The sequence below is a fragment of the Microcaecilia unicolor genome, chromosome 1, assembly GCF_901765095.1.
Source record: "Microcaecilia unicolor chromosome 1, aMicUni1.1, whole genome shotgun sequence".
Classification (NCBI taxonomy): Eukaryota; Metazoa; Chordata; class Amphibia; order Gymnophiona; family Siphonopidae; genus Microcaecilia; species Microcaecilia unicolor.
This window is the reverse complement of record NC_044031.1, coordinates 541,066,284-541,079,929: the sequence shown is the minus strand read 5'-3', so window position 1 is coordinate 541,079,929 and position 13,646 is coordinate 541,066,284. Positions and strand designations below refer to the sequence as shown.

At 44.9% G+C, this 13,646-nt stretch overlaps 1 protein-coding gene across 1 annotated transcript in view; it reads right to left on the bottom strand.

Annotated features, from left to right (window-relative positions):
- TMEM67 (transmembrane protein 67) overlaps positions 1-13,646 on the bottom strand; it is a 465,663-nt gene that overhangs the window by 86,183 nt on the left and 365,834 nt on the right. Inside the window, 2 exon segments of the mRNA XM_030216600.1 lie at positions 12,659-12,739; positions 12,867-13,007. Of these exon segments, the coding sequence (XP_030072460.1) occupies positions 12,659-12,739; positions 12,867-13,007 (222 nt within the window).

Genomic DNA, 13,646 nt, shown 5'->3' with positions numbered 1-13,646 from the left:
TAAAGCGAAGGTACTTACCTGTAGCAGGTATTCTCAGAGGACAGCAAGCTGATGTGGGTCGACGTCCGCATCAGCACAGGAAACGGAGCAAATTTTTGAAGCAAAAATAAAAAGTTTTGCCCAGAGTCTTCTGGCGCATGAATCACGTGCACCGCGCATGCACGGACGACTTATCGCCCATCACGCGAGCGGGCCCCTTAGTTAAATCAAAAAGCATACAACAAACTAGTAACAACTCGAAAGGGGAGGTGGGCAGGTTTGTGAGAACAATCAGCCTGCTGTCCTCGGAGAATACCTGCTACAGGTAAGTATCTTCGCTTTCTCCGAGGACAAGCAGGCTGCTTTTTCTCACTTGTGGGGTATCCCTAGCAACCAGGCTCACTCAACCAGGCTCACTGAAGTAACAGCCATCAAGAAAATGACCTTCCAGGTCAAGTATTTCAGATGGCAGGAATTCAGTGGCTCAAAAGGAGCTTTCATCAGCTGAGTGAGAACGATGTTGAGATCCCATAACACCAGTGGAGGTTTGACCGGGGGCTTTGACAAAAGCAAACATCTCATGAAGTGAACAACTAAAGGCTGTCCAGAGATAGGCTTACCCTCTACACGGCGATGATATGCACTAATCGCACTAAGGTGAACCCTTACGGAATTGGTCTTGAGACCAGATTCCGATAAGTGTAGAAGATATTCAAGCAGGGTCTGTGTAGGACAAGAAAGAGGATCTAGGGCCTTGCTGTCACACCAGACAGCAAACCTCCTCCATTTGAAAGAGTAACACCTCTTTGTGGAATCTTTCCTGGAAGCAAGCAAGACTCGGGAGGCACTCTCCGAAAGACCCAAGGAGGCGAATTCTAAGCTCTCAACATCCAGGCCGTGAGAGCCAGAGACTGGAGGTTGGGATGCAGAAGCGACCCCTCGTTCTGGGTGATGAGGGTTGGAAAATACTCCAATTGCCATGGTTCCTCGGAGGACAACTCCAGAAGAAGAAGGAACCAAATCTGGTGCATCCAGAAGGGAGCAATCAGAATCATGGTTCCGCAGTCTTGCTTGAGTTTCAGCAAAGTCTTCCCCACTAGAGGTATGGGAGGATACGCATACAGGATGCCTGTTCCCCAATGCAGGAGAAAGGCATCTGACGCTACTCTGTTGTGGGCCTGAAGCCTGGAACAGAACTGAGGGACCTTGTGATTGATCTGAGTGGCAAAAAGATCCACGCTTGGAAGATCTTGCAGGCTATGCCCATGTTCAGTGACCCCTCGTGAGGTTGCATTATCCTGCTCAGACTGTCAGCCAGACTGTTGTTTACGCCTGCCAGATAAGTGGCTTGGAGAAACATGCCGTGATGGTGCGCCCAAAGCCACATCTGAATGGCTTCCTGACACAGAGGGCGAGATCCAGTGCCCCCTGCTTGTTGGTGTAGTACATGGCAACCTGATTGTCTGTCTGAATCAATATGATTTGGTTGGAGAGCCAGTCTCTGAAAGCCTTTAGAGCTTTCCAGATCGCTCGCAATTCCAGGAGATTGATCTGAAGACCTTTTTCCTGAAAGGACCAGGCTCCTTGAGTGTGAAGCCCATCTATATGAGCTCCCCACTCCAGATTCATCTGTCGTCAGCAATTTTTGTGGCTGAGGAATTTAGAATGGACGTCCAAAGATCAAATTGGATCGAATTGTCCACCACTGCAGAGAATTCTGGAAGTCGGTGGACAGTTAAATTACATCCTCTAGACTCCCTGCAGCTTGATACCACTGGAAAGCTAGGGTCCATTGAGCTGATCTCATGTGTAGGCGTGCCATAGGAGTCACATGAACTGTGGAGGCCATGTGCCCCAGAAATCTCAACATCGCACTATGGACACCAGGGAGGTTGTCTGCCCTTGCCTCGGGAAGATAAGCTCGAGCTGTCTTTGTGTTCAACAGAGCTCCAATGAATTCCAACTTTTGAACTGGGGTGAGATGGGACTTGGAGTAATTGATCACGAACCCCAGTAGTTCTAGCACCTGAATAGTCATTCGCAAGGACTGTAGAGCGCCTGCCTTCGAGGTGCTCTTCACCAGCCAATCATCGAGATAAGGGAACACATGCACTCCCAGTCTGCGTAGCGACGCTGCAACTACCGCTAGACATTTTGTGAACACTCTGGGCGCAGACACCAGACCAAAGGGCAGTACACAGTACTGAAAGTGCTGTGTTCCCAGCCAAAATCGAAGATACTTCCTGTGAGCCATCAGCTTCTGAAATAGCTTTTTCTACAGAATTTTTGAATGTAACAGATATTTTGGAGACCTCAGATATGACACTGGCCACTACGGGAACTCTGAATGTGTGTTTGGCTTTGCAATCTGATAGAGACTGGCTGTTCCATGTTTTCTTTAAACAATGAGAGAACTTGTTCCTGAATCACAAGATCAGAATGTTTCCAGATGTATCAATAGATACCCAGCAATGTCAGAGGGAGTTATTACCTTTGAGATCTGATGTTCAAGAGCTTGATGTTTTTATTTATTTCTATGCAAATGTGTAAGTAAGTATAGGGCTGTTAAGTATGTATTTTTGGTTCCACTGCATTTTAGAAGTTCTACCCCTTCTTGATGTTGATAGAACAGAAACCATCAACTGTAACAAATAGAACACACATAAGATTGGACATGATACCATATTCCCTCAGTATGTAGCCATTATAAAACCATAACAGTGCCCTCATAAATCCCATCCCCCCTCCCTTCCCACCCTGAGATTCCCTCCCCCACCCCACTCCTTAATTAGAGCAACACAGAAGACGGTGTACAAGTAAATGGAAGACCATCAAGATGGGGAGACGGCAGTAGGAGCTGGCAGGGTCAAATCCAACCAAGTTGTATAGCTATCCCAAGTATGACAAAATTATAAAAGCTTATTCCTCTTGATCGCCATCAATTTAGACATCAAATATATATGATTCAACTTGGTCAGCAGGGAAGATAGTCCTGGTATGCTAGGTGCTATTCATAGGTCAACCTTAACGCTGTTTGTGCTTTTTTTTTTCCTTTGAATTGACTGATGTTTTGTTTCTTGCTGATAATATCCACATGGACCTCTTAAAATATGGGGTGCTTTAGTGATGTACTATTAATTTTTCATAGAATTACTGAGGGAGCTCAGAGAGGTTCTGGCAGGTCCTCTTAAAGATTTGTTTAATATATCCTTGCAGACGGGAGAGGTTCCGAGGGACTGGAGAACGGCGGAGGTGGTCCCTCTTCACAAGAGTGGTGATAGGGAAGAAGCTGGAAACTACAGGCCGGTAAGCCTCACTTCGATTATTGGAAAAGTAATGGAAGCGATGCTGAAGGAAAGGATGGTGAATTTCCTGGAAGCCAATAAGTTGCAAGATCCGAGACAACATGGTTTTACCAAAGGGAAATCGTGCCAAACGAATCTCATTGAATTCTTTGATTGGGTGACAGGAGAATTCAATCAGGGACGAGCTATAGACATAATCTACTTAGATTTCAGCAAAGCTTTTGACACGGTTCCCCACAGGAGGCTCTTAAGTAACTGGATGGGCTGAAGATAGGACCCAAAGTGGTGAACTGGATTAGGAACTGGTTGACAGACAGAAGCCAGAGGGTGGTGGTGAATGGAATTTGCTCGGAGAAGGTGAGTAGTGGAGTGCCTCAAGGATCGGTGCTGGGACAGATTCTGTTCAATATATTTGTGAGTGACATTGCTGAAGGGTTAGAAGGTAAAGTTTGCCTATTTGCAGATGACACTAAGACCTGTAACAGAGTGGACACCTGGGAGGGAGTGGAAAACATGAAAAAGGATCTGAGGAAGCTAGAAGAATGGTCTAAGAAGGTTTGGCAATTAAAATTCAATGCGAAGAAATGCAAAGTGATGCACTTAGGGAATAGAAATCCTCGGGAGACGTATGTGTTAGGTGGGGAGAATCTGATAGGTACGGACGGGGAGAAAGATCTTGGGGTGATGGTATCTGAGGATCTGAAGGCGAACAAACAGTGTGACAAGGCGGTGGCCGTAGCTAGAAGGTTGTTAGGCTGTATAGAGAGAGGTGTGACCAGCAGAAGAAAGGGGGTGTTGATGCCCCTGTATAAGTCGTTGGTGAGGCCCCACCTAGAGTATTGTGTTCAGTTTTGGAGGCCGTACCTTGCAAAGGATGTAAAAAGAATTGAAGCGGTGCAAAGAAAAGCTACGAGAATGGTAAGGGATTTGTGTTACAAGACGTATGAGGAGAGACTTGATGACCTGAACATGTATACTCTGGAAGAAAGGAGAAACAGGGGTGATATGATACAGACCTTCAAATATTTGAAAAGTATTAATCCGCAAACAAACCTTTTCCGGAGGTGTGAAGGAGGTAGAACGAGAAGACATGAAATGAGATTGAAGGGGGCAGACTCAAGAAAAATGTCAGGAACTATTTTTTCACGGAGAGAGTAGTGGATGCTTGGAATGCCCTCCCGTGGGAGGTGGTGGAAATGAAAACGGTAACAGAATTCAAACAAGCGTGGGACAAACATAAAGGAATCCTGTTCAGAAGAAATGGATCCTAAGGAGCTTAGCCAAGATTGGGTGGCAGAGCAGGTGGCGGGAGGCGGGGATAGTGCTGGGCAGACTTATACGGTCTGTGCCAGAGCCGGTGGTGGGAGGCGGGACTGGTGGTTGGGAGACGGGGATAGTGCTGGCCAGACTTACACGGTCTGTGCCCTGAAAAGGACAGGTACAAATCAAGGTAAGGTATACACAAAAAGTAGCACATATGAGTTTATCTTGTTGGGCAGACTGGATGGACCATGCAGGTCTTTTTCTGCCGTCATCTACTATGTTACTATCCAGCTTATAATCGAAAGTGCTCGCCGGCTATCTTCCAACACAAATCGGGAGATGGCTGGCGATTTCTTAAAAGCGGCGAAATCGGTATAATCGAAAGCGCCATTTTAGACAGCATCACCGCTTTCCCGTCGCTTCGCCAGCGAAAGTTCAAGGGGGCGTGTCGGTAGATTAGCGAAGGCGGGACATGGGCGGGCATGTGTGTGGCTACCAGATGGACGGCTTTCGCCGATAATGAAAAAAAAAAGCGGCGTTAAGCAGTATTTCGCCGGGTTTACTTGGTCCTTTTATTTTCACGACCAAGCCTCAAAAAGGTGCCCCAACTGACCACTGGAGGGAATGGGGGATGACCTCCCCATACTCCCCCAGTGGTCACCAACCCCCTTCCATACTAAAAAAATAAAACTAAAAACCTTTTTTGCCAGCCTGTATGCCAGCCTCAAATGCCGTACCCACCTCCATGACAGCAGAATGTGTTGTATCCTCCGACAGCCTTTCCCTGGTTGCGATGTGGCTCTCGGGTGAGTGTGACACCTTTTCTGTTAGCAGGGCCGGTCTTAGCAAGTGCGGGGCCCTATGCAGACCAATTTTGTGGGGCCCCATCCTAGCCCCGCCCCTATACTAGCCCCGCCCCACCCATTGATAAGATTATTCAATTTTTAGAAAAATTTTTATTTATGAAATTTCAAATAAAGACTAATGAAACTAAACTTGTACAGAAAAACTGTTTGAAATAAGCACAATGCTATCATGAACCCCCCACCCCCCCAAGAAATTATTCAGTTCAAGTCCACAATTAGTAGTTCCAATTCTCATAACCCCGGGGGGTCAGAGGTGCGGACACACAATCTCTCCACTGCAAAACACTATACACAAACTTGTGCAAAAACACAGTCAGAACCTTACCAAACCATAACAGCACTAATTCCAAGGACAGGACGAGCTACAACCTTATGCATGGAAAGGCAGAACTGTAATTACACCAGGCTCTAAAACACCAATACACTACCTTGTGAAAAAAAAAAAGGGCTGCAAATACTACACGCTAGCAGGATACTGTACCTTGATCACACATGAAAAACACATGACAACAAATATGAAGGCAAAATACTGAATGGAAAGTTACCTCAAGAAGTCAGACTCAGCATGCAGCAATACTAGAAAAATTGAAACTTACATGCAAAATATCACAGATGCACATTTCTAAAAGCTGACATATTCCAATTAATAAATTCTGAATAAAATACTTTTTTTCTACCTTTGTTGTCTGATCATTTAGTTTTTCTATTCGCTTTGGTCCCAGTGTCTTCTGTTTTATGCAGTGTCTTCTTTCAGTTTGATATTTTTTCTCTCACCGTGTCCACCATCCTCCTGTGTCCTTATGTGTTCTGTCTACCATCTGTAGCCCCCTGTCCCTATCCTTTCTCCAGTATCAGCATCTGCCTTCAAAGTGTTCCGATCCAGCCCTTAAATTCAACAATTTTCCCTCCATCCACATCCAGCATTTCTCCTCTCTCCCCTCCACTCCATTTCCAGCGATTTCTCCTCTCCCTGGGCCCTGCCATCCCATCCAAGTCCATCCTTGTCCCTCTCTGCCCTTCCCTCCTCCATCCACATCCAGCAATTCTCCTCTCTCCCCTCCCCCCCATTTCCAGCAATTTCTCCTCTCTCTGGGCCCTGCCATCCCATCCAAGTCCATCCTTGGCCCTCTCTGCCCTTCCCTCCTCCATCCACATCCAGTAATTCTCCTCTCTCCCCTCCCCTCCATTTCCAGCAATTTCTCCTCTCTCTGGGCCCTGCCATCCCATCCAAGTCCATCCTTGGCCCTCTCTGCCTTCCCTCCTCCATCCACATCCAGCAATTCTCCTCCCTCCCCTCCCCTTCCAGCAATTTCTCCTCTCCCTGGGCCCTGCCATCCCATCCAAGTCCATCCTTGGCCCTCTCTGCCCTTCCCTCCTCCATCCACATCCAGTAATTCTCCCCTCTCCCTTCCCCTCCATTTCCAGAAATTTCTCCTCTCCCTGGGCCCTGCCCTCCCATCTGTTCCTCTCTCCCCTGCCCCCCTCCATTCACCCATGTATCCAGCAATTCCCCTCTCTGAGCCCTGCCATCCCATCCATGTCCCTCTTTCCCCTGCCCGCCCTCTTCTCTCCCCCACGATCGATCCCTTTCCTTTTTTTTCTTTTAAATTTACCTCCAGTCCGGCAGCGTCAGTGAAAGCGCTCCCAGTAAAAGCGCTTCTCTTCGCTGTGTCCCGCCTTCTTCTGACATCATGACGTCAGAAGAAGGTGGGACACAGCGAAGAGAAGCGCTTTTACTGGGAGCGCTTTCACTGACGCTGCCGGACTGGAGGTAAATTTAAAAGGAAAAAAAAGGAAAGGGATCGATCGTGGGGGAGAGAAGAGGGCGGGCAGTTGGGACGAGCGGCGGCGATCCCCGGGCAGCCGGAACTAGGTCAAGGCTGACTGAGGCACGCCGCACAGGGGCCCCCCTAAGCGCGGGGCCCTATGCGGCCGCCTCGGCCTAAGACCGGCCCTGTCTGTTAGGTGCCCTGCAGAGAGTCACAATAGCAATGCATTGTGGTGGGTGTAGGGTACTGGGCTCTACTCCCATGGTGCTTTTCCCCCCTGCTAACTGGGTCAGAGTGTGCCCTGTTTTGTTTCCTGTTGTAGTCCATGCGGTAGTGGCCATTTTTGTAAGCCAGTTTTAGTTCCCTTTCCTGTGTTACCCACATTAGAGAAGGTAGTTCTTACCTTGAATGGTGCTGAAAGAGGGCTTTGTACACCATTGTGCCAGCTCTGACCTACTGCTAATCTTAGTACCAGGGGACTCTTTGCCAGTGGGGCACAACCTCTGATCTGCAGTTAACTGTGAGTAAACGTGCTTATTTCAAGAAAGGACTTTTTCAGAGAGATTAGTCTTCAGGTGTGAACTGGTGTGCCAAAGTTATACAGCAGCAATAAGTCCTAGAGGCTGTATGCAGGTCCCTGGAGCAATTTTAGTGGGTGCAGTACATTTGTGGGTAGTGGGTTTGGGGGGCTCAGCTCCTAAAGTAAGGGAGCTATGCATGTGAGAGCTTTTCTGAAGTCCACCGCAGTGACCCCTAGGGTGGATGGTTGGTGTCCTGGCATGTCAGGGGGGCCAGTGCACTAAAAATGCTGGCTCCTCCCACGGCCAAATGCCTTGAATTTGGCTGGGGTTTGAGATGGCCGTCATAACTTTCCATTATCGCTGAAAAACAAACCCGGCCATCTCAAACCCGGCGAACTCCAAGGCATTTGGCCGGGCTAAACCGTATTATCGGAAAAAAAAGATGGCCGGCCATCTTTTTCGATAATACGGTTCCAGCCAGCTGTAGCGCCGCCGCCGCCAACATAGATCGCCGGCGATCTATTTGGCCGGCGACGTTCGATTATGCCTCTCTATGTTACTATGTTGACAACATTTCCAGGAATATTATCATTTACTCTCAAGACAACAGTCTGTGTTCAGATGACATTGACACTTATCTTTCCTCCTGTGACCTTCCTATGCTGACAGCCGATCAACGTGCCGACCTTGATCATCCGGTGCCCCCCACCTGTGAACTTCAATTGGCTATTAAAGGACTTCCTATGAGTAAGTCTCCAGGCCTTGATGGGCTGCCTAACAATTTTTACAAGTGTTTTTCTGCCAAATTGGCTCCTCTACTCGCTGACCTTCTTAATGATGTTCACTCAGGGGAGGCACTGCCCCATCTATGATGGAAGCCTGGTTTGCGGTAATCCCGAAACCAGACAACGATCATACAGAATGTGTTTCCTATCGTCCTATTTCTGTGTTGAATGCTGATGCTAAATTATTGGCTAAAGTTCTGTTCAACCGTCTTGTGGAAGTCTTATCTTCATTCACCCCAATCAAGTCGGCTTTGTGGCTCGCCGTCAAGCTTTGGACAACATTTGGCGAATGGTAGACTTACTCCATTTTGCTAAGCATGAACAAATCCCTATGTGTCTCGGCCTGGATGCAGAGAAGGCCTTTGACCATGTCCATTGGCCTTTTATGTACAAGGTAATGGAGCATTTCAGGTGAGCCTATATTTTCGGGGATGGATCCAAGCTTTTTATTCCTCTCCTAAAGCATCTGTTCACATCAATGGTGGGGACTCAGTGATGTTTTCTTTATCTTGGGGTACTCAACAGGGGTGCCCCTCTTTCCCTCATGCTTTTCGCTATGGTGATGGAGCCTTTTGTGGTTGCTGTCCGATCATACCCTAATATTTCTGGTTTACTGATAGAGGATAGGGAATATAAATTAGCTTTATTTGTGGATGATGTTCTTTCCCTGATTCGCCCCCCTTACTTCCTTCCCTAATCTTTTGAGTGTTATAGAGCATTACTCAGCACTTTCTGGATTGCAAGATTAACACGAGTAAATCTGAAGCCCGTAATGTTACTTTACATCAGAGAGATTTGGACCTTTTGCAGTCCTCTTTTCCTTTTTGCTGAGTCTCACGAGGTATTCTCTATTTGGGTGTCCTTTTGACTCCTTCCTATGCAGACTTATTTTCCGCTAACTATCCTGTTTTGGTCAAGGGTCTTGCTTTGTGAGTTGGAGTGCTGGGCTGGCTTTGACTTATCTTGGTTCAGTCACATAGCTACAATTTCTTCCACGCTTGCTCTACTTCGTTCAGGTTCTTCCCATATGTCTGTCTCAAGGATTCTTGTCCACCTTGCAAGATAGTTTACTTTGCTTTATTTGGCAAAATAAGAGGTGTCATCTTCCTCATTCATTTCTCTATCGTGACAGTAGGAAAGGTGGTCTAGGGGTACCTAATGTTTTTTGGTATTACCAGGCTGCCCAGGGGTGTGCTGCTTTGGAATGGTTCCAGGTGCTTCCTCATAAGTTATGGGTTCATTTGGAGCAGTCATTTGTCGGCGATTGGCCATTAGGCTGTCTCATGTGGCTACCCTGTAAATATTGACGCCTTGGCAGAAACCTAGGTCCCTCTATTTCCACTACTTTCTATTATTGGGATAATCTATTCTCTTCTTAGGACAGGATTTTGTCTCATCTCATGCCTATAGCTTTCAGTCCCTTCTTTCCTCTGGGAATGATTTCTGGGCCCTTTACTAGATGTGACATTATGGGAAATGGCAGCATGGAGTAAAGCAAATGCAGTCATGTCTTTTGATGATGTTACAGACAAGGCTGATAAAGATTTAGGATTCAAGGTGGTCTACTTGTAGAAGATTTATAACAGTGAGTAATTGAATGTTTGACACCATGAAATACAGTCAATTGATGATATGATGAGAATTTTGATAATTAATTGAGCTGACTGGTGAGATATAGAGTTTGTGATACATGTGTTGGCATAGAATTGGGCTGATCAAGATGGGATTAATGTATATCTTTTTAATTTTGTTTTAGTTTTTTTTTTTGAAGGGGTATGTTGATCACCCCTGATTTTTAGGTATGTATTGATACATTATTGGATTTGAGCAAATACATTCAACGTTTTATATATGTTCTAATGACTATATATGTTTTGATCACACTTTTATATGTTTGGAAAGTGGCTTGTCTTATCTCCTCCTCCATTTTACTTTTGAATGTGTAATGCATTTATTGTACTTTATTTTATCATTTGCTGTTATGACTTTTTATATATTTGAGAAGATATATATATATATATATATATATATATATATATACACACACATAACTTGAGATGATGTTATTACTATTTTTATGTTTTTATTTGTAGCCTTTACCCCTGATGCAGCCTGAGGGCGAAACGTGGCCACGTCGGGTACTGTTTTTAATCTTGGTTTGAATAAATTATTTCTTTGTTTTTTATATATGTGTATCGGTCTACTTTTTATAATAGATTTTTATGTAGCAAGTAGACTGTTGCCTTTTTTGTTTTCGCTTACATTCAATTACACCATTTTCTCTCATCGGCTTCTATCCACTCACAGGTGCTTTGGGAAGACTACTTCTTGGAAGATTTGTGTGCTGACTCCCACAGTACTAGGGGTTTGATTACTTGCTTCTATAAACATTTATGTTCCTTTACAGCATCATATACTTTGCATCATGCTCATTGGCGGCATGAGTTGGGAGTAATCCTACAGGATGACGAGTGGAACTTGCTGGAAAAGTCACTACTGAAGGTTTCTATTTCTGTTCCACTTAAAGAAAATGCTGTTAAAGTGATATATCGTTGGTATTTAACACCTATCTGTCTTCAGCACATATACCCAGGTACCTCGGGGGGGGGGGGGGGGACCTGTGTGAAGGCCAGGGCATTCTGGAGAGCAATCCAGCATAGACTTCAGAGGTGGCTGGACTGTTCCATCCCGTGGTCACTGATATATTTCCTGTTCCCCAAGAAGACACTGGGACTCAAGCATTCTCAAGTTATCCTAGTATGTCATGCTGTGAGTTACATTAGCAACTCACTGGAAGCAACCAAATGTACCTCCTTTGGTAAAATGGCTTAATAAGCTTTGGTACATCTGTGACATGGAGCACCTTCTGGCCACTGGTCGCCGATCCCTTCATAAATGGGAAGTCATTTGGGATCCTTTCCTGCGACATTGTGCTGCTTAAAAACCATCTTTGGAAACATTTTTCTTTTGTCTCCAATGTCTACTCCTGTTCCTCCGGGGTTTTCTAATGTAAGGGATGGGGGTGGGTCAAGGTTGGGGATGTTGGTCTGGGTGGGGGCAGGGGGAATTTTGACAAAACACAAACAAAACTTGTTTTGAAAATGTTTAGAAGTTTACTTGTATGTCTTTGTGCTCCCGTAAGCAAGGACGGTCCACCTTTTATTGTTACCCTTGTACTTGTTATTGCTGTACTGTATGCCTGCCTGGTGGGCTTTTGCATTGGTCACATCATGTCTGTTCCTGCCTTTCAATTTTCAATAAAGACTTCTACAAAACCAAACCAAACCAAAAAAAAAAAAAAACAAACAAACCAAGAAGATCTCAATATATATACTTTGGAAGAAAGGCAGTACAGAGAAGATACAATAGAGACATTTAAATACCTCTGTGGCATAAATGCACAGGAAGCAAGTCTTTTTCAACTAAAAGCAGCTCTGGAGTGAGGGGGTATAGGATGAAGGTGAAAGGAGACAGACTCAGGAGTGATCCAAGGAAATACTTCTTTATAGAAAGAGAGATGGACATGTTGGAACAGCCTACCAGAGGGGGTGGTGTAGACAGACTGTACCTGAATTTAAGAAAGTATGGGACATGCACATAGGATCTCTAAGGGAGAGGAAAGGATAGTAGATGATAGAGATGGGTAAACTGAATAAGCCATATGGTCTTTATCTGCTATTAGTTTCTCCTGTTTATATGTCCCCTCAAGGCCTTAACCTCCTCACAAAATTTGGTAGAGCTAAATCCATCTGTTTCACAGTTATAAGCAGTGCATATTTTCTAGCGAAAAAGGTGCCGGTACTCAAATGGCAGGCCACCCTTCAGGGGTGGGAGTGATCACTGAGGGACCCACCCCAGAATAGCCAGGCCCCCTGCAACCAGTAACAGAACCTATGATAAGGCAGAATTGTTGTGTAGAGCCTGAGCTCTTTCATTAAAACTTGGAGACTATAGGTCAATTTTAGCAGACAATGGAAAAGGTGCCGGTACTCAGTATCCCAAGTACCCCCTCAAAAAAAACCCTGGTTATAAGTGTGTGTGTGTTGGGGGAGGGGAGCCACAAAGTATAAAACACACAGAAAGCCTCTTTCTTTTATTGAACTGAAGCTAAAAAAAGAGAACAGAAAGAAACAGAAAAAACTTTAGATAAATGAAAAAAGATATACTTACATTGCACATAGAGCACAGGTCAACAAACTGTCTTATTTTATCCTCTATAAACCTTTCGTAGAAGACAGTAAAGAATATAATCTGTTAAAAAAGTATGTTTTGATTTATTAAGTCATCTCATAGAATTATTTCCATAAAATAAATAACATTGAAAAAGTTCTGTGTTATAACAAAAGGGTAAATTACAAAGATAAATTTAGGTCAGCACCTGAAATAAGCCAATGGCTAACCAGAGAGCAGTGGACACACCATATCTCAAAATGCGGCTCCAAGGAGCTACGTAACTCGCTGAATTTCTTGTAAGACTGGAAGATGGGTCCATTAATGCCAGGTTTGCAAAGCCAACAACCTAAAGGGTAAAGCAAAGAGAAATTAAAAAAAAAAATCTTCCAAAAAAACCTAGGGCCCTGTTTACTAAGATGCGCTAGTGTTTTTAGCACATGAACAAAATTAGCGTTTTTAGCGCATGCTCTGTAGGCACCTACAATATTCCTATGGGCGCCTACACAGTTAGCATGCGCTAAAAACGCTAATGCACCTCTAGCGCGGCTTAGTAAACAGGGCCCCTAATTTGTACAGCAAAATAAGCAGAAGGTAGACTAATAAATATAGAGAGCAATTTTCAAAGGCCTTTAACCCATCTTATGAATATATGGTTATTTACATGGGTAAATAGGCTGCCTAACATTTCCTAACCTGTAATGTAGGGTAAAAGTCTGCACTTTGGGCCCCTTTTATCAAGCAGAGGTAAAAGGAGCCCTGTGGTGGCATCAGCAAATGGGTTTGCTGCATTCCGAGGTCCCCCATTTACTGCCGCCCAAGCAGGGGACAGAAATAGCTGCGCAATAAGTGAAACACTTGTAGTGCAGCTATTTCCCGAGGGAGCCCTTAACGCCACTTATTTAGGAGGTTGTAAAAAAATTTTTTTTTTTTTTTATTTGTAAGAAGTCTTTTATTGAAAATTTGCAATAAACAATGTACAATAATC